The following is a 24,537-nucleotide window of genomic DNA, read 5'->3' on the forward strand; positions in this document are numbered from 1 at the left end:
ATAGTCATTTCACAATAAAGTAACACTCTTCCATTTTATTTATTACACTCTAAACATCCACTTGGGATGAAGAAGTGAAATTATGTAAGCATACCTAGGTTACAGTTTAAATCCAGACTTTATATTATTCCACTGCAGGTTGGGGGCAGGGGTGTGCACAAAACAGTAAAGGAAGTGTTACAGTTAAAAACCTCAGATTTGCCATTGTCACATCTTCCAAAAAGCACATCTCTTTAGGCTGAGGGTTAATTATCTACGACAGTCCAAAAAGTCAAAATAAGAACAGGCCATATTTAATGCAGCAATGAATAAGCTGACTGGGGTCAGGATTTAGTAGAAGCATGAACATAAAAAACCCGTATTACATTCCAATATCAACACTGAAGTTCTACTCCAGTTCATAAATAAGTACATGTACAACTTCCATCATAACAGTTGTCACTTGAAGTCAATGGCATTTGGATTATACATCAGCTTAACTGCCTTGCTAGGCTTAAATCTAACATATTAAATAGTATGCTTCAAAAAAACCAAATCTTAACAGAAATGAGAATATACTTCTTAATTCAAAAACCTCTAGATACCCAAATCAATACAGTTAAAATATTACCTGGGTCATTATGTGAGTGAGGCACAACAAAAACTTGAAGTGGTTCACTGTTCCATTCATTTTCATTGTATGTGATATCAAATCCTTGTTTCCACACGCCACCATCTGGATTATCGAAAGGAAGAATATCATAGACATCTAACATCTAAAAAAGAATAAAAGGAATATAAAACATGAATTAATGAAAACAGTTCTGCTATTAAAAACCAAAGCTGTTTTCATCAAAATGGATCAGCTTGTTAATTACACAGGGAGAGATGAAGTGTCAAATGAATAGAAAACTTACAAATGAGAGCAAGTTTCTAGTCACACTAGGACACCCAAGACACAGCTGGCAGGAAGAGGAGCATTTGGCAGGCCCTGTTCTGAGGATACTGAAATTGATTAGATAAACAGTAGGAATAAGAGCCTTAAGTCACAAAAACTATGACAGCTCACAATGGCATTGGGGCCAGAAGGTGGGGAGAGGATTATACAGAATAGTACAATACGCTAAATAGGGGAATGAAGACGATGAAGAGGACAAACTGTGCAAACAGTAAGAAGGCATGACAACATGAGAGAGACTGAGGCAAAAGTCAAACTCACAAAAGGCAACTGAAAGAAACTATCTTGGAAAAAATGTTCAGAAGTACACCAATTGTTATAACAAAGCTCCTTATATATTTACTGTTTCCCAGTACCCTAACTATACAAGGAAGGACATATTTCACTTGTCAATGCAAATAAGAAGGTTACAGGTAAATAAAGCAACTCTAGAGTTACTTTAACAAGTTGCTATGAAATTTAGATACCACCAGATAGCTTCAAAGAGAATCTTCTGATGTGTGTTTAGACCAAAGTTAGCACATCCAATTCTTCCAATTTTTTTTTTGCAATGCTCTAGTCTGCTTTTAGGAAAGAAGACAAACTTTATGAGCCATCATCTGGACAAGCCTTTTACTGGCAATATAGTTTAAAAAACTTAAGCTATAGTTTAGTTCTAACCCCACATTAGAATATAACAAACTTTCTTCAACAAACATTTTACTTCCACAAAAGGAGCCTACAAGAGTCAGTTTCTACCTGAACACCAGAAGAGTTAACACTTTCCAGTGGTAAGTTGATTTCTGTCCTGCTAGGAAAATTTACACAAATATAGACATCCAAAACAAACACCTAACTAAAGAAGTTAAGGCCCTGCGATGGGTTGACCTTGGCTGGCTGCCAAACCCCCACCCAGCTGCTCTCTCACTCTCCCTCCTCAACAGGACAGGGGGAAGAAATAAGATTAAAAGCTCATGGTCAATATAAAGACAGGGAGATCACTCACCAATTACCATCACAGACAAAACAGACCTGACTTGGGGAACATTAATTTATTGCCAATTAAAATAGAGTTGGATGGTGAGAAACAAAGACAAAACTAAAACACCTTCTCCCCACCACTCTTCTAGCCTGGCTCAGCTTTACTCATTTGTTCCCAACTCCTGTATGTCCCCCTACCCCAAGTGATGCAAGGCTATTGGGGTTGCGGTCAGTCCATAATGGTTCTTCTCTGTCACTCCTTCCTCCTCACACTTTTTGCCTGCTCCAGCATGGGGTCCCTTCCATAAGCTACAGTCCTTCACGAACTGCTGCAGCATGGGATCTTCTCTACAAGCCACAGTCTTTAAAGAACTCCAGTAGGATCCCCCATGGGCCACAGTTCCTTCTGAAAGGTCTATCTGCTGCAGCACAGGGTCCTCCATGGGCTGCAGGGAAATACTTGCTCCATGGCAGTCTCCCCTACCTGCTCCAGTGGCTGGAACACCTTCTACCCTTCCTTCTTCAACAACCTTGGTGTTCACAGGGTTGTTTCTCTTTTTTTTTTTTTTTTCCTTATACCTCACTGCCATGCAGCATTTTCCCCCTTCTTAAAACACGTTCTGCCAGACATGCCACTACCCTTGTTGATGGAGGGCTCAGCTGTATCATGCAGTGGGTCTGTTTTGGAGCTGGCTGGAACAACTGTGCCCAGCATGGGGCAGCACTGGCCTCTCCTCACAGACACCACCCCTGGAGTCCCTGGCTGCCAACACCTGGGCACCTGTACTCAGTACATTCGACCCTCAACTCTGTGACACACATATTTAAGAACAGTCAAAATATACATACATCGCACACTCTTTACAAACTTCACTTATGTCTAAAAAAAAAAAATTCCCACACCAAAATCAAAAGGACATAACACTGAAAAAATGGAAGTTTTACACACACAGTAGAACTCCACCCCTTGTCCCTTTACCCCTCATTACAACAACAAAAGAATCGCCACAGTTATTTCTCTGTGGCAATGTCCAAACTAAGTTTTGGCCATTACCACTCCCAATTACTGTCCTTGTCTCTCACTACTCAAGTTCCAAGCTGGTTGCCAGAAAGGTCTGCAGTGAGTTGACTTTGGCTGGGTTGGCATCTGGCAGCCAGCCAAGGTCAACCCACCACAGACTTTTAGCTTAAGATACAAAGAGAAGTAAGTAATATTAGATAGGAATACAAGCCAGAGTAATCCTTCAACTAGCAAAGCCTCAGCTGGGCCTACAATGTCCATACTCTAGATACCTATGGCCAGTACGAAATCAACTTGTCATGTCCCTGTTCCACCAGGATTGTTTCGACCTTTGAACAATATTGCTTAATGGAAAATACAGGTGCAATACTTGCAGATATATGCATTCTGTATGGCCAGCCTGAAGGGACCAAATAAGGGTTACAGTGAAGTTAACCTAATACCATATTTCCTTGCTTTTCTAAAATTTGGTTTTGAAAAAGTATAATTTTTCTGTAAAATGCAACCTTCTGAAGAAAATTAAGTGCATACTCCGTAAATTTGCCAGTTACCAATGAGTGACTTTAAGACCAATAAACTCTTTTGACATTTCAACCATGAAAATGTATTTGTTTAAAAAGCAACAATTCATGGAATTGCTCACATTCCTATGAGTTTTTCTTATGGTGGAACCTAAATTTCACAAGTAACTTTCTGCTGTCTGCAAGACACCAGTTTTTAAAGTCCATAACATACGTAATTTTTTCCCTAACATGTACTACCTTACAGTTATCTCAAACCATGCTCCCATATTATGAGCTCAAGATCTGGAAACTGCAATTCAGGAAATAGATCTTGGAATCTTAATCAACAGTTGTCTGAAATAGTTGGGTCAAAGACCTGACCTATCATCTAGAGAGGGTTGCTACCTGCCAGGGGCCTGGATGCAGGATGTTGTAAAGGAACTGTCAAAGCTTGTCCAACTCACTGACTGCTATCCCTTTTTCTTCTTCCATGTGGGTACCAAAGATACTGCCAGGGGCAACCCAGACTGCATCAAAAGTGACTACAGATCTCCAGAGGTACAGGGCATGGTGAGGGTGGGGTAGTAATCAAGGTCATGAAGGCCCAGGTGGTATACTCTTCAAGTTCACCAGTGAGGGATAGGGGTGTGAGTGGAGGAGACCAATAGTACAGGTCAATTGGCCTCTGACCTGGTGCTGGCAACAGGTTTTGGGGTTCTATGACCATTGGATTCTGTTTGTAGATCAGTGTCTGCTTAGGAGAGACAAGACCCAACTAAGTGGGGCAAAAGTATCTTTGCCAGGAGGATGGCTGACCTGTTAAGAAAAGCTTTTAGCTAGAAATAAAGGGGGAGGGAAAGAGTTACCAGCAGGCCTGTGATGGACAGGAGTGATGTGACATGAAAGGAGTGAAAAATAATAATAATTTAAAAAAAAAAATCAACAAAACCTGCTTAAGCAGGGTCACCTCCAGCATTTGCATGTAAGCAAGGAAGTGCTGGGAAATGGCATGCCAGGGTGCCTCTCTAAGTACACTGATGCACACACCACAGGCAATAAAAATTATGAGTTACAGATATGTATGCAGTCACAAGGCTATGATCTTATCAGGATCATGGAGACATGACAGGATGACTCTCATGACTGTAAAGCTGCAATGGAGAGATACAAGATGTTGAGGAAAGACAGACCAGGAAGACAAGGAGGGAGAATTGGCCTTTATGTGAGAAAGGAGCTAGTGTGAGTGTGCATGAAGCTCTGTCTGTGGAGGGATGAGAATCCAACTGAGAGCTTATGGACAAGGACTAAAAAGCAGATTAGTATGGGTGACACTGTAGCAGATGTCTGCTGTAGGCCATCTGCCCAGGAGTAACAAGTGGATGAGGCCCTCCACAGACAGATAGGAGCAGCCTCACATTTGCAGGACCTGGTTCTCATGGTGAACTTCAACCACCCTGTTACGTGTTGGAGGGACAAAACAGCAGGGCACAAACAATCCAGGAAGTTCCTGGAGTGCATCAATGACAAATTCCTAATGCAAGTGATAGAGGATCCAGTGAGGAGAGGTGCTCTACTTGGACCTCTTGCCAATAGTGAGGGGCTTGTGGGGACTATGAAGGTCAAAGGCAGCCTTTCCTGCATTAACCATGAAATGGTGCAATTCAGGACCCTGAGAGGAGGGACAAGGGCAAAAAACAAGATCACATCACCAGACTTCAGGAGAGCTGACTCTGGCCACCTTGCTTGGCAATGTCCCAGAGGATAAGACCCTGGAGGGAAAAGGAGCCCAAGAAAGCTTGTTAATATTCAAAGATCACCACCTCCAAGCTCAAGAAAAGTCCATCCTAACAAGTAGGAAGTCAGACAAACATGCCAGGAGGCCTGCATGGATTCACAAGCAGCTCCTAGCAAAACTCTAACACCAAAAAGAAACATTCAGAGAGTAGAAGCAGAGACATGTAATGTGGGAAGAATACAGAAACACTGTCTGAGCATCCAGAGATGAAGTTAGGAAAGTTAAAGCCCAAAAGAAATTGAATCTGACCAGGAATGTGAAAGGCAATAAGAAACACTTCTGTAAGTACATAGGTGACAAAAGGAAGGCTAGGGCCTGCTACTGAATGAGACAGGGGGCCTGGTGACACAGGACATGGAAAAGGATAAGGTACTCAACATCATCTTCACCTCAGTCTTTACTAGTGAGACCAGCCTTCATGAATCCCAGATCACAGAGACCAGAGGAAAAGCCTGGAGCAATGACAACGTGCCCTTGGTGGAAAAGGTCTAGGTCAGGGAATAACATATGTAAGTCCATGAGCCCTGATGCAATGGACCCATGAGCACTGAGGGAGAAGGCTGGTCACTGCAAGGCCACTCTCAAGAACCTTTGCATGATGGTGGTGATTAGGAGAAGTGCCTAAGGACTGGAGGAAAGCCACATCACTCCTATCTTCAAGAATGGCAAGGAGGACCCAGGGAACTGCAGGCTGTCAGCCTCACCTTGATCTGTGGAAAGGTGATGGAGCAGCTAATCCTGGAAACCATTTCCAGGCACATGAAGGACAAAATGTCAGCAGGAGTAGTCAGAATGAATTCAACAAGGGCAAGTCATAATTGGCCAACTTGAGAACTACAATTAAATGTCTGGTCTGGTAGATGAGGGGAGAGCAGTGGATATCGTCTATTACAGTGGATATTCTGCAAGTCTTTTGGCACTGCCTCTTGTAACATCCTCATAGAGAAGCTGCTGATGTATGGGCCAGATAAGCAGACACAGAGATGGACCAAACACCAGCTGAACAGCCAGGCCCAGGGGGTGGTGATCAATGGCATGAAGTCTAGTTGGAGGCCAGTAAACAGTGGTGTACTCAGGGGTCACTACTGGGTTCAATCCTGTTTAACATCTTCATTAATGATTTGGATGATGGGGCAGATTGTGCACTCCGCAAATTTGTAGACAACACCTAACTGGGAGGAGTGGCTGATACACCAGAGGGTCATGCAGCCATCCAGAAGGATCTTGACAGACTGAAGAAATGGGTTGACAGGAACCTCATGCAGTTCACAAGGGGAAGTGCAAAGTCCTGCACCTGGGGAGGAACAACATCAGGCACTAGAACATGTTGCAGGTAGCCCAGCTGGAAAGTGGCTTTGCAGAAAATGACCTGGGAGTCCTGGTGGGTGCCAAACTGAACATGAGACAGCTATGTGCCCTTGCAGCAAAGGTGGCAAATAGCATCCTTGGCTGCATTAATGAGGAATGTTGCCAGCAGGTCAAGGGAGGTAATCCTTCCCCTCTACTAAGCACTGGTGAGGCCACACCTCAAATACTGTGTCCAGTTCTGAACTCCCCAGTACAAGAGAGCCATGGACACACAGGAGAGTCCAGCGAAGGGTCACTAAGATGACGAAGGAACTAGAGTAGCTCTCCTATGAGGAAAGGCTGAGAAAGCTGGAACTGTTTAGCCTAGTGAAGGCTTGGGGGGATCTTCTCCATGTGTAAATATACCTGAAGAAAGAGTGCAGAGAAGGAGAAGGCAGGTTCTTTTCAGTGGTGCCACTGAAGAACAAGACAAGAAGGCAGTGGGCGCAAACTAAAACACAGAAGGTTCCTCCTGAACATCAGGAAACAATTCTTCCCTGTGAGAATGACTGAGCACTGGCAGGATGCACAGAGAGACTGTACAATCTCTATCCTTTGAGATATTCAAAAGCTATTTGGACTCGGTCCTGGGCAACTAGCTGAGATGACCCTGCTTGAACAGGGGGCTGGACCAGATGAGCTCCAGAAGTCCCTCCCAACCTCAACCATTCAGTCATTCTGTGATTCAAATGTTAATCTGAAGCAGTTTAAAAAGCCAAGAAAAAAATTAGGACTCAAAAACTTCCACTGGATAAACTGAAGCCAGATCAGGCTGAAATCACTGCACTTATGCCAAGACATCTGGAAGACAGGTGTTAAGTCAATTTTATCTTTCATCCACCATCCTCAGTAAGAATTGGGCAAAGGATTAATTACAAAATACACCATCACTTGACCAGGTTACATGACTGCAAGTGAAGAATAAGTTTCAAGTACCTAGTCAGTAAGAAACAAAAAAGGCTGAAGACAAGTATTTCCTCCTGGACATATTTTGATTCCATTTCTAAGCATAAAATTGATACAGTAAGCAAGGACTTTGTAAAAATAGTAGACAAACAGAAATTCAAAAAGGATGCTGCCTGTTTTCATTATGACTGCTTGAGAAGACAGTCATGTTGTTACAAGCTTTTCCATTAAAACACTTGAAAACTTACCAGTTGTCTTTTTTTCTATATGGGCTTATGCTTTCTCTATACTGAGGTACTCAAACTGCTGAAATAACGCAAGTTTTGGGAAAACTTTACAACATTTATCCCACTGAACGCTGAACTACTGCACAGAAGAAGTAAAACATAGTTCATGCATCTTCAGGCCACCTTTTTAGAGGGATACATGCCTCATTTTTAAAAAAGCAACATTACTAAGCACACTGTTAAATGCTTCAGTAGTTGAAAGGGACAAGAGAGGAGACACCTCACCATATTAGTTAAAAGACCTTCCAGCTCAGCATGATGGCTATTGAGAATTCTATCTTCTTTGAGCATAAATTCCAGACACATCTTGAACTACTGACCTAAAAAAGCATCAGCCATAACCATATTTAATCCAGAGTTCTTCATTTTGTTGGTTTTATTACCTAGCACCAGTTTTATCTTTTGAAAAAAAGTACACATTAGTCTATTTAATTTTAATTATATACTTTTTAATTTAGTGTTATTTTCAGTGGCCAGCTCTATTACAATTCTCTACCTACTTACAAACACCACAAGTAACAAAGTATGTAATTTCTTGATTTACAATCCCTCTACTAAAAAAATCCTTTATCTATCCTATGCAAGAATCTTTTGGGTGTCATGTTATTAGTAACTTGTTTTATCTGATTTATGCAAAGAAACTACATCTCTGAGTAGCAAGTCCTTGCAGTATTTCTCACTGAAATATCACAAAGGTTTTTAATCCATATGTGAATGCCTTCTTGTAATGGTTTCTCCATTACGGCAGACTATAATGACTCATAATTTATTCAGTGAAGCCTCTTTTGCCTTCATTCTCTGAATTGATTTTTATCCAAACGCTACACCTCAACCATATTAGCTCTTACTTCTTTATAGTCTCTCATTTCATTCTCATACATCCACTTAAAAGACAAGCATGGAAAAAGTAAGATCCAAATCTGTGGGTTTAAGATAACATTTATGAACAGCAGGTAATTAACACTTACAAGCTATTTTAAAATTTAAAATATAATTAAAAAAACAATGCTCCAAATATTCTACTCAGAATTTCTCAGTCTTTACAAAAAAATCTAGAATAAATTAACTGATCTTGCAGAATACATCAGGCTTGACAAAGTATTAAATAGTAAAACTGTATTCAGATACAGTAATTTAGATCAGCTCATTAACATGGTGTTACAGGAATTCTGCTAAAGTCAAGGTCTTAGATTCCATAACTGAGATGTGGGTCAGATTTGCAGGATGAGAAACTGTATATAGAAGCAGTATTAAAGTGACTTAATGATGATGGTGGATAACTTGCTGAGTACAAAGTACTAATGCAATGACACAAAGAACATTAGAGCCCTCTCTCCCTGTGCAAGGCAAGGAAAGAGTGAGTAGGGGAACAGCATTAAGAATATTCCCAGCTATATTTGTTACTTAAGTACATCCATATAACTTAAAAAGTAAAGAAAACTATCAAAAAGCAGTTTAGCTACTACAGCCTACCATTAGGTAGGTAAGTACATTAGCTGATAGTAGATACATGTTCTGACATTCTGAAAATATGAAGCAAAACATGAGAACCGTTTAAGCAAACATATTTTACTTTCCATAACAGGTTAACATATCCAAAAACTTAAGCCAACACATTTTACTTCAAAATTCACAATTCACATTTACTAAAACTTATTTCTAATGCACCTAAAAAAGCACATCATTTAATATGGTAACAGACTGTACAAGGAATAACCTGTTAACAATCCAATAACTTGAAAACATGTAATCATAGGTCCACATGCTTTACTTTCCTGCACAGAAGTCTTAACATATTAGAAACATGAACAGTTAGATATTGCCTTTTAAAAAACCCCACTTCCTCTGTAAAAGACATTACAAGTGGTGCCTATCCCTGAAGAGCTTAAAGGGATTATGAATGATACATCAGAGGTTACAATTGTTCTAATATGTGTACTTACTAATCTTAAATTCACTTTCTCCTGCAATAGAAGTACTTTCACGTCTAGAATGAGAAAGCTGGAATTCAAATTTTAATCTCTGCTTTAGAGTACTATGAATATTTAGTCCTCCCACAAGACTCCCAAAACCAGTACAGATCACAAACATCACACAGTATTCTCAATGCTCCTGAAACACTCCATTAAAACTGAACATATAAGAGTCCATGAACTCACAAGCATCACCAGAAGACAAAATAAACTCAGCTTGAACTGTCTGACTTTAAAAACTTCAACCTCCCCAGTTCATGCCAACCAGTCAACATGGTATACGTTCTTTTCTGATCAAAGTGCCTATACAAACTGGAGACACACAAGAATGCTGAAATACAGAAATGGCATTCAAAAGGGACACAACACCTGAGATTTTTTTAAATTATGTGGTCATGAACATTCTTTACCTTCCCATAAAGACCCATCTACACATATATCCCTAAAACGTAGAACTTATTTAAATCAAGGCTATCCACCATTTCCAGTTTATTTGTTGTCAATTTTAGAACAATCTGGGAAAACCGAAAGAGGCTCTGAAATTTTTTCTAAAGAACTTCTGACAGTACTGGACAATAATCTGAGTATAATTTTTTGTTTGGGGTTTTTAAAGAATTTTTAAGCTTTCTGAAATGTGGGCTCTTCATAAACACTATTCAATTTCTAAACAGTTTAAAAAAGGTAAAAAGGAACAGTTTCGTAACATCTGTTAAACACAACTGCCACTTGAACAATTTTATTATGTCTTAGATTAGGAGCTTAGTACCAAGCTTTTACTAGTAATCAGATGTTTTCAGAATTAAAAGGTAATAACAGCTGGGACTGCAGTAAAACAAGAGAGAAAGACATACTTCTTACCTGTACACCTGAACCATGACTTCCACTTTTTGAAGCAAACAAACAGTCCTCAGAATCAACAGCAGGCAAAACTGAAGCAGAAGGAAAGAGCTCAGAGACAGATCCTTGACTGAAGTTTATAGCCTCTGGATTTTTTTGACCATCCTTTACTGATTCACTCAGATTGATCACAGAATCTCGTATGTTTGAAATAATCTCATTATTTTCTGCCAATAGGCGTTCTAAATGATCTATTTTTTCTTGCAATATTGATAGCTGGCCCTGTAAAGGAAAAAAGTGAAGTCTAATTATTTCTCAGACCAATGCTTGACAGAATTAAAAAAAAATATATATCAATTTAACAATAGTATATGATCACACAAAAAAAAAAATCAAATAAATCTTTATTCTCCATTTTATGTAAAGACAAACTAATAAGAAATTGAGCCAACATATGAAACCCTATCCTTTCAGAATAAGGGAAAAGAGCAAAAGTTACCTTTTCCACCATGAACTTCAATTTGCAGCACAAGATTTAATTAGTGATACAAAGATATTCTTAAAAGGTCACTGTGTTTCAAGTACCAATTATGCCAAATTCAACTTTTTCATGTCTTTCACACATGTGCAAAAATCTGATGTTTTCATTTATCATCACATCAGAACATCAAAGAGAAGGCAGTCACATCACAATGGGATTAACAGGGTGTATACATTTCAGGTTTGTCCCATATGTGTAAAATAGTATTTCAATAAATACCGAGTTTCTTATTTTCAGTGAAATTTAGAGAGGAATAAACAAAAGCATTCCTTATTCCTTAACAGCCTGGTCATAATAATAATCCGTATAATTGGACCATTACAAACATCAAAGACAATCCCATAAAAGACAACTCAAACCGACAGCATTTTCAGTTAGGTCATATTCAGTTGCCAAACAACAGGATTTTGTAGATGATTCTGGTGTGCACCACAAGAGGAAAGATACAGAATAACATCAATGTGAATCAAAAGAAGTCAATGCATCTCCCAAAGCAACTTAGAAGGAGATACAGATACCACAAAGCAATTTCATAGCATCTAATCACTGTATTGTTGGAATACAGGAGGGAGCATAGCAGAACAAGATACTTGGAAATGTTACTGCCCTCTTATGTACTAGCCACTCCTTCCAAATGCTTCTTTTTTTTTCCAGGCATGAATGTATTAGCTTTTACAGAATCACAAAAGGCCAGATTATTTAACATGGTTTTAGGAATATTTTGTTTTAACAGTGATTTCTTTCTTTCCTCAGACTGACTTCAACCTAACAATAATAAGAAAAGATAAGAGAACAAAAAGCCAGTCACTTCCTTTTATTAAAGTTGTGACCAGACCCCAAAATACACAATGCGTGATTTTTTTTTTTTCAAGAGGCTGTCATTACAACAAGACAGACTGCAGATTCAGGCATTTACATTTTACCGACTACATTTAACACAAATAATGCTGATTCAGTAGACAGCTACTCTGTGACCTATGATTTCAATGACAAGTGAAACTTTGTCCTAAGACCAATTTCTTATTTTCTAAGTAAAGCAGATTAGTATTGGAAACAACATCTGTACATGACACTTTTTTCCCCTTTGACAATAATTCACTTGAGGTGTTTGCATTTTCTTTTTAAGGGACAAATTGCTTTCCTCAAATGCCAATTAATTCCAACTTCTGTAGTTAGGCTGTTTGCAAAGCATTAAGACTCCATTATGTATCGTGATGCGCACTTTCTTTTAAATTCTGTTCACTTCGAGAAGTCTGAAGGAATGAAGAAAACACCCCTTACCACAAGATACCAATCAGCCTTCTGGGTTCTACTAAACTGTCATTCTTACAGTTCTATCTTTATGGAAGTTCTTTGTAATTCTGCAGAAGGTAAGTTTTAGAAATTTTTAACCTGATGGTAAGTTTGTCCCCTCATTTTCTGGGCTGAGTAAAGTGCTGACCCCCTGCTTTGCTTTTTTTCTTAGATTGATACATCCTGAAAATAGTAACAGGTTTTAAAATGCAACACAGGCAAACAGTTACTGCTTCCCAAAAGACAAAAATATATTTTGACAACAGATCCAGATTAAGCTAATTGAGATGTAGGGCCAACATCCTAGAATCTCAACAGTTTAAACACAAATACTAGAAATTTATAAAATAGATGAACTGAAAACAACAGGAAATCAATATGCAGGTGACGGGATACTGTAGAGGAAAAAAAACCAACTGTAGTCCCATGCCCCCTGGTGGCAACAAAAGAAACAACCAGACTGAAATCTCAAATGCTACATTAAAGAGTGTGTACACATTTCTGTGTAAAACTGGGATTTTCCCTTTCAATATCTGTGACATTTTAAAAGAAAGGTTTCTCCACTCAGAAAACTAATAGCCTATTATGCCACTCACTCTAAAAATAACATGAAGTAATACTGATTGAGGTTTTACAGGCTGCCCAACATAGGCTCTGATCTCTAGATTCCTAAGCAGCTAAAGTATAGCTGCCATCTATACAAATTATCACCTGCCTCACTGCACATGACTATAGTTCACCAAAGTTAGCAAGTGTGTAAGCAGCTAAAAATGCTGTTCGCACCTATCCCACCATTATATATGCTGCCTCTACAACTGTAAAATCAGACATTTAAAAATTTATATTCTCATTCACTTATGTTCTAGATATATTTTACCTCTTCCTGCAAGAAAAGAGTTTTATATCACTTAGCAATAACCTGTCAGCTAGCTGGTCATAGATTATACCACGAATCTGCCTTATGTCATCTAGCCAATTATAGTCTCTCCAGCACTGGGCAATATCACAACACAGAAAAAAAAAAAAAAAAAAACAAAAAACAAAAAAACCAACCCAAAACCAAAAAAACCCCAACAAAAAACCCCTCACATTAAAAAAACATCAAATACACGTTTAGACCAATCCTTCTGTTGGCTTATACTGCCAATCTCTAGCAGTCAGACTTAAACTTCCAATTTGGAAGTTATGTCATATTTCATATCTCTAAGATGGACTTTCCTTTGACTTCCTATACTTTAAACCTTCAAATATCTACAATAATAAGTTCTACCATTTTACTGTTTATTATGTGACAACACCCTTTGCTTTGTAAACCAAGTTCCTGCTTCCTGTGTCACAAGAAATAGCAATTTGTTCCCTGATCATCTTTAAACAATTATTTCAGATGTTGCTATATACTGCCAGCAATTTAAGATGAAAGTTTCAAGCCTACTTAGAACTCTGAAGAACAGTGATTTTTAGAAGTCTGTTAAAGTATGTTACTTGAATTTTGGAAGGAGATATTCTGTTACTTGGAAAAAGAAATCCTTACACAGACCTACCACTGTGGAACTTAACTGAGGACATTAATAAAGACAACCCTGCTTTCTTTTTGAAAACTATGAGACAAATCATGCCTCTCTTCTAAAGGATTTAAACATGCCCTGTACTAACTCAACTTGAATGCAAAACATGAAATAAAAAGTTATAGGTAAGAACTATGACCTCATGCAGTACCCAAGTTAAAACTGACAGGCAACCAAATCTTTACAGATTTTAAAAATGTTTTCAATTTCTGTTGTGAAATGCATCAGTCATGAGAGTTAACTTTAAGAAACAAGTGTTACAAAGTAGAAATGGATTCCAGTTTTCATTCAGTATGAAAATAGTTAATGTCAGAAATCCATTCTCAAGTTGAAAATGTCACATGGATCCAAATTATGCAAAATAGGTCTATTTTCATTGCACATTCACCTTTCCTCCTTACTCATTTTAAATAGACAGGAGTAGACAATGCCTAGAACATAGCATTCAATAACAAAATTACTTTAAAATGAGCTGAACATGGAAAATATTGCAACTCTTCAAAACAATGAAATTAACATGAAAATAAATGAAATTCAGTTTCAACATTTTTAGAGGAAGGCAACTGACTTACACTGTCCAACTTCAATTGTCATATCCAAACTACAAAACAGTGAAGTTACTCTAAAACTGTTTCAACTCATTGACTGCTAGTAACAGATGTTGACTTACTAGTAAAACAGATTACAAGCATGTTACAGGGGTATTAAATAGGTCTAATTAAAATAAACCAGACAGGTCCTCTCCATTACTAAAAACATACTCTAACAGTATTTTATTATTTTAAAATAAGTTTGAAAGTTTTCCAAACATTTGGGAGTAAGCGGGGGGGATTTTTTTTTTTAATCTGAGGAGAGATGCACCAATTTTACCTTAACCAATTCTGCCTGAAATTTTGTAATCTACATAATTTTGTAGACACTGGATAGCAAAATTTGGCTAGCTGCACAATTCATAAATGTCAGCAGACCTCCCTCTGACTTCATGGCATGAAGTTTTCTCAAAAAAAAAGCAATCCTGATGCAAGACTTTAAGACCTGCCTTTCCAATCACAGAAAACTGGAGGTACGCTGTCTGGACAAGTCTGTCTTAGACCAAGTGAACATCATTGAAGGATGGTCTGTTAATTTACATGGTTGTTTTAAAATAAGGAAATGCAATGTAAATTTATGTGAATCACCTGTCTTCTATAAAAGCAGTTATCAAGTTTATAAAAACTTCACTGTAAACTTTTCTTTCATTTCTCTCTTCTTTTATATATATTTTTAAGAATGTGCAAATGAAGATTTTATTAAGAGGCAAGAAAGGCAACCCTGCTGTTACTGTACAGCAAAGGAATTAGTTCTAGAAGAAGTGCAAATCAAATGATACCGAAAGTAGCTACAGCTGCACTGGTAGAAGAATAGCATCACATGAGCAGTGCATCTGTTCACCATTCCCATGGTTACATAGGGTTGGACTTAACCAACAAAATCTTCCCATGTGAGCACAGCACAGATCAGCACACCCTCCTCCCACTTGGAACAAAAACTGTCCATGCCTGCTAGCTGCACTGAGAAACCTGCTACACAAACAGTTCCTTATGCTTCAGTCAGTCTGAACCCTTCAGCAGTTTTCATGCCTCAAACACTCCAGAGCAGTCTGCTTTCCCACTGCCCTCTGCTTGTCCTTCTCTGCTAGCTTCTGACACCACTCTGATCTCTAGCAAGAACTCTCTACAGAAATGGGCATACTGCCACCCAGCACAAGGAGGGAAGACCAGTAACACAATGAAAGATCAAGCTGTTTTATTCTGGGGAAGTGGAGAATGAACTGTTTCTCCAATCTAAGCACTGTGTATTGCAGAAAGAATGTTAGTTGCAACTTTCATTTCCTCAGTGAACATTCACTCCTTCTCTAAATGCAGTGAGTTTCAACAGGCCACTAACGATCATTTCATCAGGAAAAAAGACAGCCAGCTCAAATAATTGAAGTGGGAGTATGACAGGGCCACAGATGAGGAAATCTCACGGAAACAGGCAGGCAGAGGAGAAACCCACATTACAGACTTCTGAGGTTAGTCAGCTGGAACTTGATTATTTGTATCCAGACTCAGTCAACAACCACCAAGTGCTTGGTTCAAAATCAGCCAGAGCCCATTCTCCTTCTTACCACATGAACAAGCAGGAGATCACAAAGGAGCTGGCAGTATCCTGCGTAAGAGGCTCTGGTGCACCAATGAGCTGTGGTGAAGAAAGCAGAGTACTGCAATGAACAGAATTGTCCAGGGGATGTGTAATCCAAGTCAAGATCATTGCCTATACAGATTTACTGCAGTAAGCAGTAACGTGAGGAAACTGGACTCAAAAAGTCTCATTTTCTGGCTGCAGTCATCTTAACAATTTTCTGCACCAGTCTTGTCAATAACTATTTCCAGATACATCTTCAGAAATCACATACTAACTTCACTAAAGTCTTGATATAAATCTCTGATCAGATGCTAGCATACCAAGATGGTAAGACCAGAAAACATTACCTGGTCACTGTTAGAGCACTGTACAGTGAACAGAACATAATAAATGTAGAATTAAATGGACACCTCCTGTACAGAAAAAGCAAGCAGGTAGAAGTTAAATACGTAACCTGATGTAGCGTCAAAGCTTAATATTTGAACACACTATTTCAGCATGTATTCACATTGCAAGGTAGGACATAGAACAAAAAACCAAGCATACAACACACTGGTCAAAAGGACAAGCAAAGGTTTAAAAGCCTTTATTAATCTGGGCAGAAGGCTTATGTGCATTTGTGATGATGAAAATTATGTAAGTAACCTTGTTAATAGTTTCCTACCTTTAAAGTACCACTCAAAATAAGCTTACTTTATGAAGACGCTGGCATTCTTCTGAATTAACTGAACTACAAAAGTCTGTTCTCTTAAAAAATGAGAAAATTCTATTCCAAAGACGCAGCAGCCTGACAAATAGATTCTAAGAGCTGACGGACTTCCACATTCTGTTTTACTAGAGGAGCAATAACACAAGTGTTTAATGTGCTATTATCCTAGACTTAAGTTTCATGCAATTTACAGGAATAAAAATAAGGCATGCTGCTAGGGACTAATTTGACACCATCATCAGTGATCTGAAGGCAAGGAGGAGTCAATTAATCTGAGAAGCGTTCACTATTACTCCGGCTGATATGTTTCAGGTTCATTTCCTTTTTGATTCCTCTTCCTGCCCTACACTGAATCTTTATTTAAATGGCTCTGAATCTTTATTTAAACAACTACAAAACTGAAGCACAGCTTACATGGCATTAAGACTATGAGCATTTTAATAATGTTTATTTTTATATCAACAAGTCAAAACTTGGAATAACAAAACCATATGTCAGATAAAGAAAAGGTCAAGTAAAAGCAAAGCAGGAAACTTTCTCCATTTAATCTATACAGTTTTTTAGGAATTGATTCTAGGTAGCATAAGGAAGTGCTCATTTATAGGTGGTGTGACTACTTTTCTGAAAAATAGATTTTGCTCAACATTTTCCGTAAGAGTTAAAGTCTGTGGTTGAAGGAGGCTATTAGCTTCCACTTGACTGCTGCTTAGCCAAAACTTTACTCAAAATGTACAAGGAACAACCACAAATACACTCTGTGAACATTAGGAAGCACAAAGAATTGTTACTGACCTGTATTTACATTAACAAAGATGGCCTCTCCTCCTTTACAAGGTACTAGAAGCTCAGAAGAAGAAATCCTCAATTTTCATATCTTACACTCAAGATCATTTCCTGTGAGGTTCAAAGGCTTTTAGACTGTGAACTTACTAAGTGTTGTTAATAGGGTTTTGTTTGGGTTTTTTTTTCTAAATAAATCAACACGTTACAAATCTAGGAAAACGATGATTCCTTCTGTGGATTTCTTCACCCAACATTCAATCTTCTCTGATGTGAAACTCTTAAGAATGCCACTAAGTCACTGTGCCCACAATTTTTCAGTGCTCAGAAGTCAGAAAATGACAACTTCAAAATTATGTACAACCTTAATTGCCACTACTCATATTCTAGAGTAAAACAAACATTTCCTAAATACCTGATCATGCTGCTTCCAATACTTCTGCATACAGAAGTCCTATTCCTTGTTATACAACACAGGTCTGAAAGGTCCCAAATGAGCTCATAACGTACATCAATTACTAAGAACATGCTAGCAACAAAATGCATGTATTTATAGTCCATGTAAGACATTGATTTCAGCTACCTCATTATGGCAATGCACTTAGCAAAACTCTAGCTGGAAAAGGTGTTTATAGTGTATCAGGAGCTACTTCAAAACAGAAATTGTACAGACTCGCTGACATTGAAGCAAGCTTGCACTGCACAGCATTGGGGCATGGTAACTACCAAGCATGAGCTCATACACTGCAGTTATAGCCACCTAAGGGAGACTCAGGGCTGACTGAAGGTAGTGCTTCCTTACAGTATGGGAAGTACTACCTCAGCAGTACTCCACAGTAATGTTCAAAAGGTGCCTTTGTTCAACACATATTCAGAGAACTGCTGGTGTTTCTGCCATGTATTTGGTCCCAATTTCCTACTATTACTGCTCCACCCTACCGTGATTCTTATTTGGGCCAGGTGGTACTACTATCAAATTATTGGCAAGCTCAAATGAAATAACACTCCATACTGCAACAATCACTGCTGGCGCCATTTGTGCAGAGTATTTGACGCATTGTGTAGATGCCTTGAAAGCATAAATCCAGTAAAGAAGCTTTAGCAGTACCACCAAGGCTACTTAATGCTTTGCTGGAAGGACACTGGAAACAAAAGAACAAGCCAGTGCTTTTAGAGGAACTGTACTTGATCATCTCTCTTCAATGCAATACAACTAGTGAATCCATAAAAGCAGTGAACACACATGAGAAGATCAGAGTAAGCTTCAAATAATGGTGGTCAAAGGCAGGGGTGGGGGGAAGGGAAGAAAAGACGGGGAAGGGGGGGGAGGAGGGGGAGAGATCTTATTCAAATAACAACCGTTTAGAAGACAGAAAACAGTAAGAATGAAAGTTGCTGTACGTTTGAGCTTTGCCTTTTAATAAAGTTTAAAGGAAAGACCAAGGATAAAAAGGAGCAATCACTTAGTGCTATTCCATCTATCAACCAGAATCATGGCAGACCTGAGTTTTAAAAATGTATTTCCAGAAACAACCTTACACACAGTGGGGACATATGTCCCATAAAAGCCAATACAAAGTGTGTGAAAGTGGTTAAAGGAAAAAGCTCATGTCCAAAACATCACTTATCAAGTAGTGTCAGAGGATGCTGCATTGTGTTGTTGTTTTTCTTTGCTCAGGCATAAAATTCACTAAAAATGAACTCTCATGTGAAGACTACACAAAGGCCATATATTTCTGAAGCAAGATACTCTTACAAACAAATGCTCCACTTTTTTTTTTAAACTGGATTTTTAATGTGTGTCACACATGCTTAAAAATTTAGAATCAAAAGAAATATTCCACAAGCTTCTGTAAATGAACAGCTTTTATGGATCTGTTCTAAGTCAAGGTAAAGTTAGTTGAGAAAACAGGCCATGTTAGGCTAATGATATTTTTCTATTTGGGTCCAAAATACAGAATAGGTTAATATGGGCTTATCAGTATTTGGTATTCAACAGTCTAAAGTAACACAGGTTCTTCAAGATAAGCTGCTTATGGACTTACTCCACTTCAGACTTGATTTGAATGTAGTTTTCATTTAGTAGTTATTAATATGGCCCACAAATCACTTGCACCTGACACTCCCTACACAAGAGATGGCACAGGACTAACCACCACTCTGAACCTCCCTCCACTGTATAGGCAACACAAGATTTCTCAGAGAATTCTGTATTATTACAGACAAAAACAATATACTCAACCATTTTTCCACTATATTCCACTAGAAGACTCTTACACAATGATCTGTACTGACAACTGGTAAAATAATAATCTAAAAACGTACCTAAGGCTATTCCTCTACCTTGAGCTTGTCTCTGCACAATGTTGTAACATTGTTTCTAGTATGAGACAGGGCACTAGGACACACTGCATCCTCAGATGTGTCCTGAGACAGAAGCATCCTGTGGCTAGTAACAGGCTCAGAGAGACAGACAGAGCCTGTGATACAGCCATTGTAAGAATAACTCTCACCTGACAACCAGGGAGGGTCCGTAAAGATACATGCAGGAACTACAGAGGAAGGGCCAGTTAAGTCTTGATCTCCATGTATTATAGGTATCTAATCTTCCCAAAATTATCAGGCACTTCAGTTCCTACAGCAAGATACAGATTTTCTAATATTATGATTTAAATGTACCACCAATGATGACAAGGCTATAAATCACTTCGGCTCAAGTTCTATCATAGTTGCAACAATGCCATTTTACCACGGATAGGTGTGGGTAACATTCACTGTAAAACTGACTACTGATGCCAGGTTTTGCAAACTCAACACCTAAAAAGACACAATGTTACCACTGCCTCCCAAGTCTGAACAGAGGTGCTGTTTCGCACAGCAGTGAAAAGCATTTACAAGTATTTGGTTATATATGTAAAGGCATCTGCCTATGGATATTCATCCATCTTGGGAGATCTTGTCCAAAAATTATTTCTGCAAGACATTTCTGTTGGCATACTTGAACCGCTACCCAAACTCTCAAACCAGAAAGCAAGCTCCAGAAGGACAACTCTTGACTACACTAGAAGATAAGCCTGAAAGAAGATAGGTTCACAAGACTGGGTCTGATGTAAACTATGCTGAGACCACGCAAAGAGAAGGTGCCTTGTCTGGAAGAAAAAGTGGAAACGAAAGTGAGGCAACGATCCTAATCATTTATTCTACTACTGGTATTAGGTACCATGACACTCTAGGTGAATGCAGACCAACAGGCACTGCCAGCTGAAAAATTCCAACTCTCATCCTGGCAGAAACGAAATAAAAACATAGGTGGGCATTAATAGTTGAACAGGAGACTGCTTCCAGAGGTATCCACCTCTCTTCTCTGAGCTTAGTGTAAGCCACATAGGTCAGGAAGAACAAACTAATCAATATGCAACTTCCAGGACAGGAAAGGTGACGTATGTTGTTACCAGAACTGCAAAGCTGAAGAATTAGCATATTGTCAGAACAGAAAGAGGTTTAAAGTGAATCAATCCAAAAATTTGTGAAAAAGTCTCAGTTTCTTTTTCTAAGCAAAAAAAGTTCTGACCTTTGTCATCAGGAAAGAGAACGCCTTCTTAAACCTACAGACAAGATGATCTACTGCTGCCATAGCTTTTCACAAACAGTAACAGCTTGAAGTTTTTACATCTGTGGCTAGTTTCACTTAACAGCACACTGAGTTCTGGCAACGCTGCACTGACACAAACAACTTTTTGTCAGCTGAGGTAGGATTAAAGCTGTTCCTTTCAATGTTAGTTGTTAGCTGATGTTATAGAGCTCTGAAAGCATTTGCTAGGTGTGAGAGGTTCCCCATTGTAACAAAGTGAAAAATTTCTACTCTACGGGCAGCAAAACAAAATGACAAAAATCACATCAATTTCATCTGCAACTTCCTCAACAGATAAAGCAGTTAATAAAGGAAAAGGTTCACCGAAAGGAAGGACCAAAACAGTGATAGGCAGAGGATTCTCCAGTGAGAGTCAGCAGCCTCAAAGAAATTTAGATATAGAAAAGGCAAAAACAGTAAACACTGACAGACTGTTCTAGAAGACTGAGGGGAGGGAGGAGTACGGAAGGAGAAATGTTTGCCTCTAGCTGACTAGATCACGTAGAAGGAAGAGGTGTAACAACAGATTAAGGTACTAAACCCTTGCTCACAAGAGATAAGACCATGTTACACCACAGACCAGCGTCACACTGTATGCCACAGACAGGCATTTCAACTGCAAAACACTGACAATGGAAGACAAAACATGTCTGATAAATCTTCCCTGTTCACTCAAGTATTTCAAATTAAAACCTAACATTAAAAAAAAAGACCACCCATGTATGAGCTTTCCTGTTCTACGCTTTACATGGATTAAACTCATCTGGCAGTATTAAGACACATGAAGTGGTTTCCTCATATACAATTTCGTGACCATATCACCAAAACACCTGTTATAAGTGTCACACATGGCATTACTCTGCTAGAGTTATATATTGAACAGACATAGCCACTGTATCCAGCCTTGTCTTGCTCTCTTCTCCTAAGCTTCTCTCCCATTCTCTTAGTCCCTGATAAAACTAGAGGCTGACCTCTGAACTGTAACTTGAAGGAATAAAGGCAGAACAGATCTGCACGCTTTCTTCATATTTAAATCTGGGTTTTCATCTCTACTGTTAAAAAAATCGTATCAACTATTACTTTTGCACTAAATGAAAAGTTAGTGATTTTATCAGATAGTTCTTACTTCTTAAATAAGCCTTTTGACTCAATGATGCACTAAAAAGCACTTTAATTTGGTTTATTCCCCAAAAAGTAAGTATGGTGCAAGCATAAATAAGCTATAACTGTACTTCTTATTGGGTTTTTTGGCCTACTACCGTAAGAAAACAAAGCCATTTGTATGCAGCAGTATTCTGCCACTCTGCACAGCATATCCTGTGCTCTCTGAAATACCCTTCTCTTGTCATGGTTAAACATTCTTTATTAGAACACTAACACAACATGCAGCTTTGACATTTCTCTCGCACACAAGCAAGGGAAACTGAGGAACTAAAGAACTGCTTCGTTTAACCATGCGCTGCAGTCAGGTATCAGTCAGTTAAGGCCCCAAAGCAAGGCTTAGCGAAAAGCAAAGCAGTAACATAAAGTCGGCATTTCTCTAAACCTACCTGTTGATGACACAGCTGAGGTCTACCCTCGAGTTCCCACCCTTCCCCGCAACGTTTCCACACAGCAGAGTAAGCCCCGCACTCCCCCTCCCGCTGCCTGCCCCGGTCCCGAGGCGGCCGGCCGGCCGCTGAAGCCGCAGCGCAGCCCCCAGCCCGTCCCGCCCGCGGCGCGCCCGCCGCAGCCGCCCCTCCGCACCGCCCCCTTACCGGGCGGGTGGGCTGCGCCCGCCTTCCCCCTGCAGCCCCGCGCCCGGGGCCGGGCCGGGCCGAGCCGGCAGCAGCGCCGCCCAGAGGCGACACCGCCCGTCCCCCGCCCCAACGGCCCGGCAGCCGCGGCATCCCGCCGCCGCCCCAGCCTGCCCAGGGTTGGGGGGAGGGGGCGGCGAGCCGCGCCGCCGCGCCTCGGCGCTCCGGCACCCCCGGCGGGGAGAGGGGAGGGGCCGCGTGGCGGTACCGCCGCCCTCCACCTCCGCCCCGGCGGCCCGGACGCTCGCCCGCCCGCCGCCCCGCTCACCTTGGGGAAGGTGCCCTCCCGCCGGGGGCTCTTCGGGTGGTCGAAGTGGCCGCGGTCCAGCATCAGGTAGAGGGAGAAGATCACCACGCAGAAGACCGCGCTGCCGAACACGGTGAACTGCCGGCTCAGCTTCATCGCCGCGGCCGCCTGGCCGGCCCCGCCGCCGTTCTCCTCCCGCCGCGACCGGGCCCCACTCGCCGCCCTGCCCTCAGAGGGGAAAAGTTCTTCCGCCGCGACAGGCGCCGGGGACTCGAGGTGTCGCCGCCCCCGGCGCGGGGCAGCCCCAAGTCTTCTCCGAAGTGTGAGAAGTTGCCCCCTCCACACCTCCCGCGCCACCCGCTGCGCCGGGGCGGAGAGCCCTGTCGACACGCCGCCGCGGCGAGAGGCGAGCCGAGAGTTTCCGGGCGCGGATCGGGTTCCCGGGCAGGCTATAGCGCCCAGCGGGGAACTGACGGCGGCAGCGCTGCGGGGCCGACCGAGCGCCCCCGCTCCCTTCCTCCGCCTCCGCCGGCCCCCTAACTAGCCACGCCGCTTCTCCTCGTTGCCGGCAAGCGGCGCCGGAGTCTGGCACCTCCTCCCCCGCCCAGCGGCCGGAGCGCTGCGGGCCGCCGCGCACACGCTCCGCGCCGAAAGAGGCGTCGCCCGCCAGCGCCGGTCCCCGCCGCTGCCGGAGCGCCGCGCTCCGCCCCCGCGCGCCCGGGCGGGTGGGCGGTGCCGCGCCCGTGATACGCGCGCGGCACCGCCCCCACCGGCCCGCCGTGCCCCTGCGCCGCGGGGGGAGCGCGCGCGCGCGCGGCGGCGGTTGGAGACGCCGCTGCCCTCCAGCGCTTGGCGGCCGGGGTCGCCGCGACCGCTTCCCCTTCCTCTCACCCCCGGGGCCGCCGTGAGACGGAGGGCCTCCGTTCCTCGCCCCCGGCAGGGTCGGCCTCGAGCCGTCTCCCACCGCGCGGCGCCGAGACGGCTGCCCCGCAGCAGCGGCCGCTCGGGCGCGCCGCGTGACGGTCTCCCCGCACTCGCTACCGCTCCGGTGGTGGTGTGGGGCGGCCTTCGCCGTGGGAAGTGAGGCGGCTGGAGGGGGAAGCGACAGGGCTGCCGTGGGCCTCCGCCGTCTTTCCCGGGCCTTGGCATGCGCCGCTGCGGAGCAAGGAACGGCGGCCAGGGAGAGGAGAGCAGGATGTGGGGTGACCTCTGAGCCCCAGCATCCCCATGTTGTTTAGCAAAG

At 41.5% G+C, this 24,537-nt stretch overlaps 1 protein-coding gene across 7 annotated transcripts in view; it reads right to left on the bottom strand.

The window, feature by feature from the left end:
* MAN2A1 (mannosidase alpha class 2A member 1) overlaps nucleotides 1-23,913 on the bottom strand; it is a 126,305-nt gene extending 102,392 nt beyond the window's left edge. For all 7 annotated transcript variants that reach the window (XR_012621509.1, XR_012621511.1, XR_012621508.1 and 4 more), the window contains exons 1-3: nucleotides 23,316-23,913; nucleotides 10,588-10,848; nucleotides 611-755 (exon numbers count right to left, since the gene is read on the bottom strand). Coding sequence is in view for 3 of the 7 variants with exons in the window: in XM_074811552.1 (XP_074667653.1) it covers nucleotides 611-755; nucleotides 10,588-10,848; nucleotides 23,316-23,450 (541 nt within the window). In the remaining 4 variants the exon portion in view is untranslated. The remainder of the gene's footprint in view (nucleotides 1-610; nucleotides 756-10,587; nucleotides 10,849-23,315) is intronic.
* Nucleotides 23,914-24,537: the final 624 nt, after the last annotated feature.

Source organism: Strix aluco, chromosome Z, assembly GCF_031877795.1.
Source record: "Strix aluco isolate bStrAlu1 chromosome Z, bStrAlu1.hap1, whole genome shotgun sequence".
In the NCBI taxonomy this organism is placed as follows: Eukaryota; Metazoa; Chordata; class Aves; order Strigiformes; family Strigidae; genus Strix; species Strix aluco.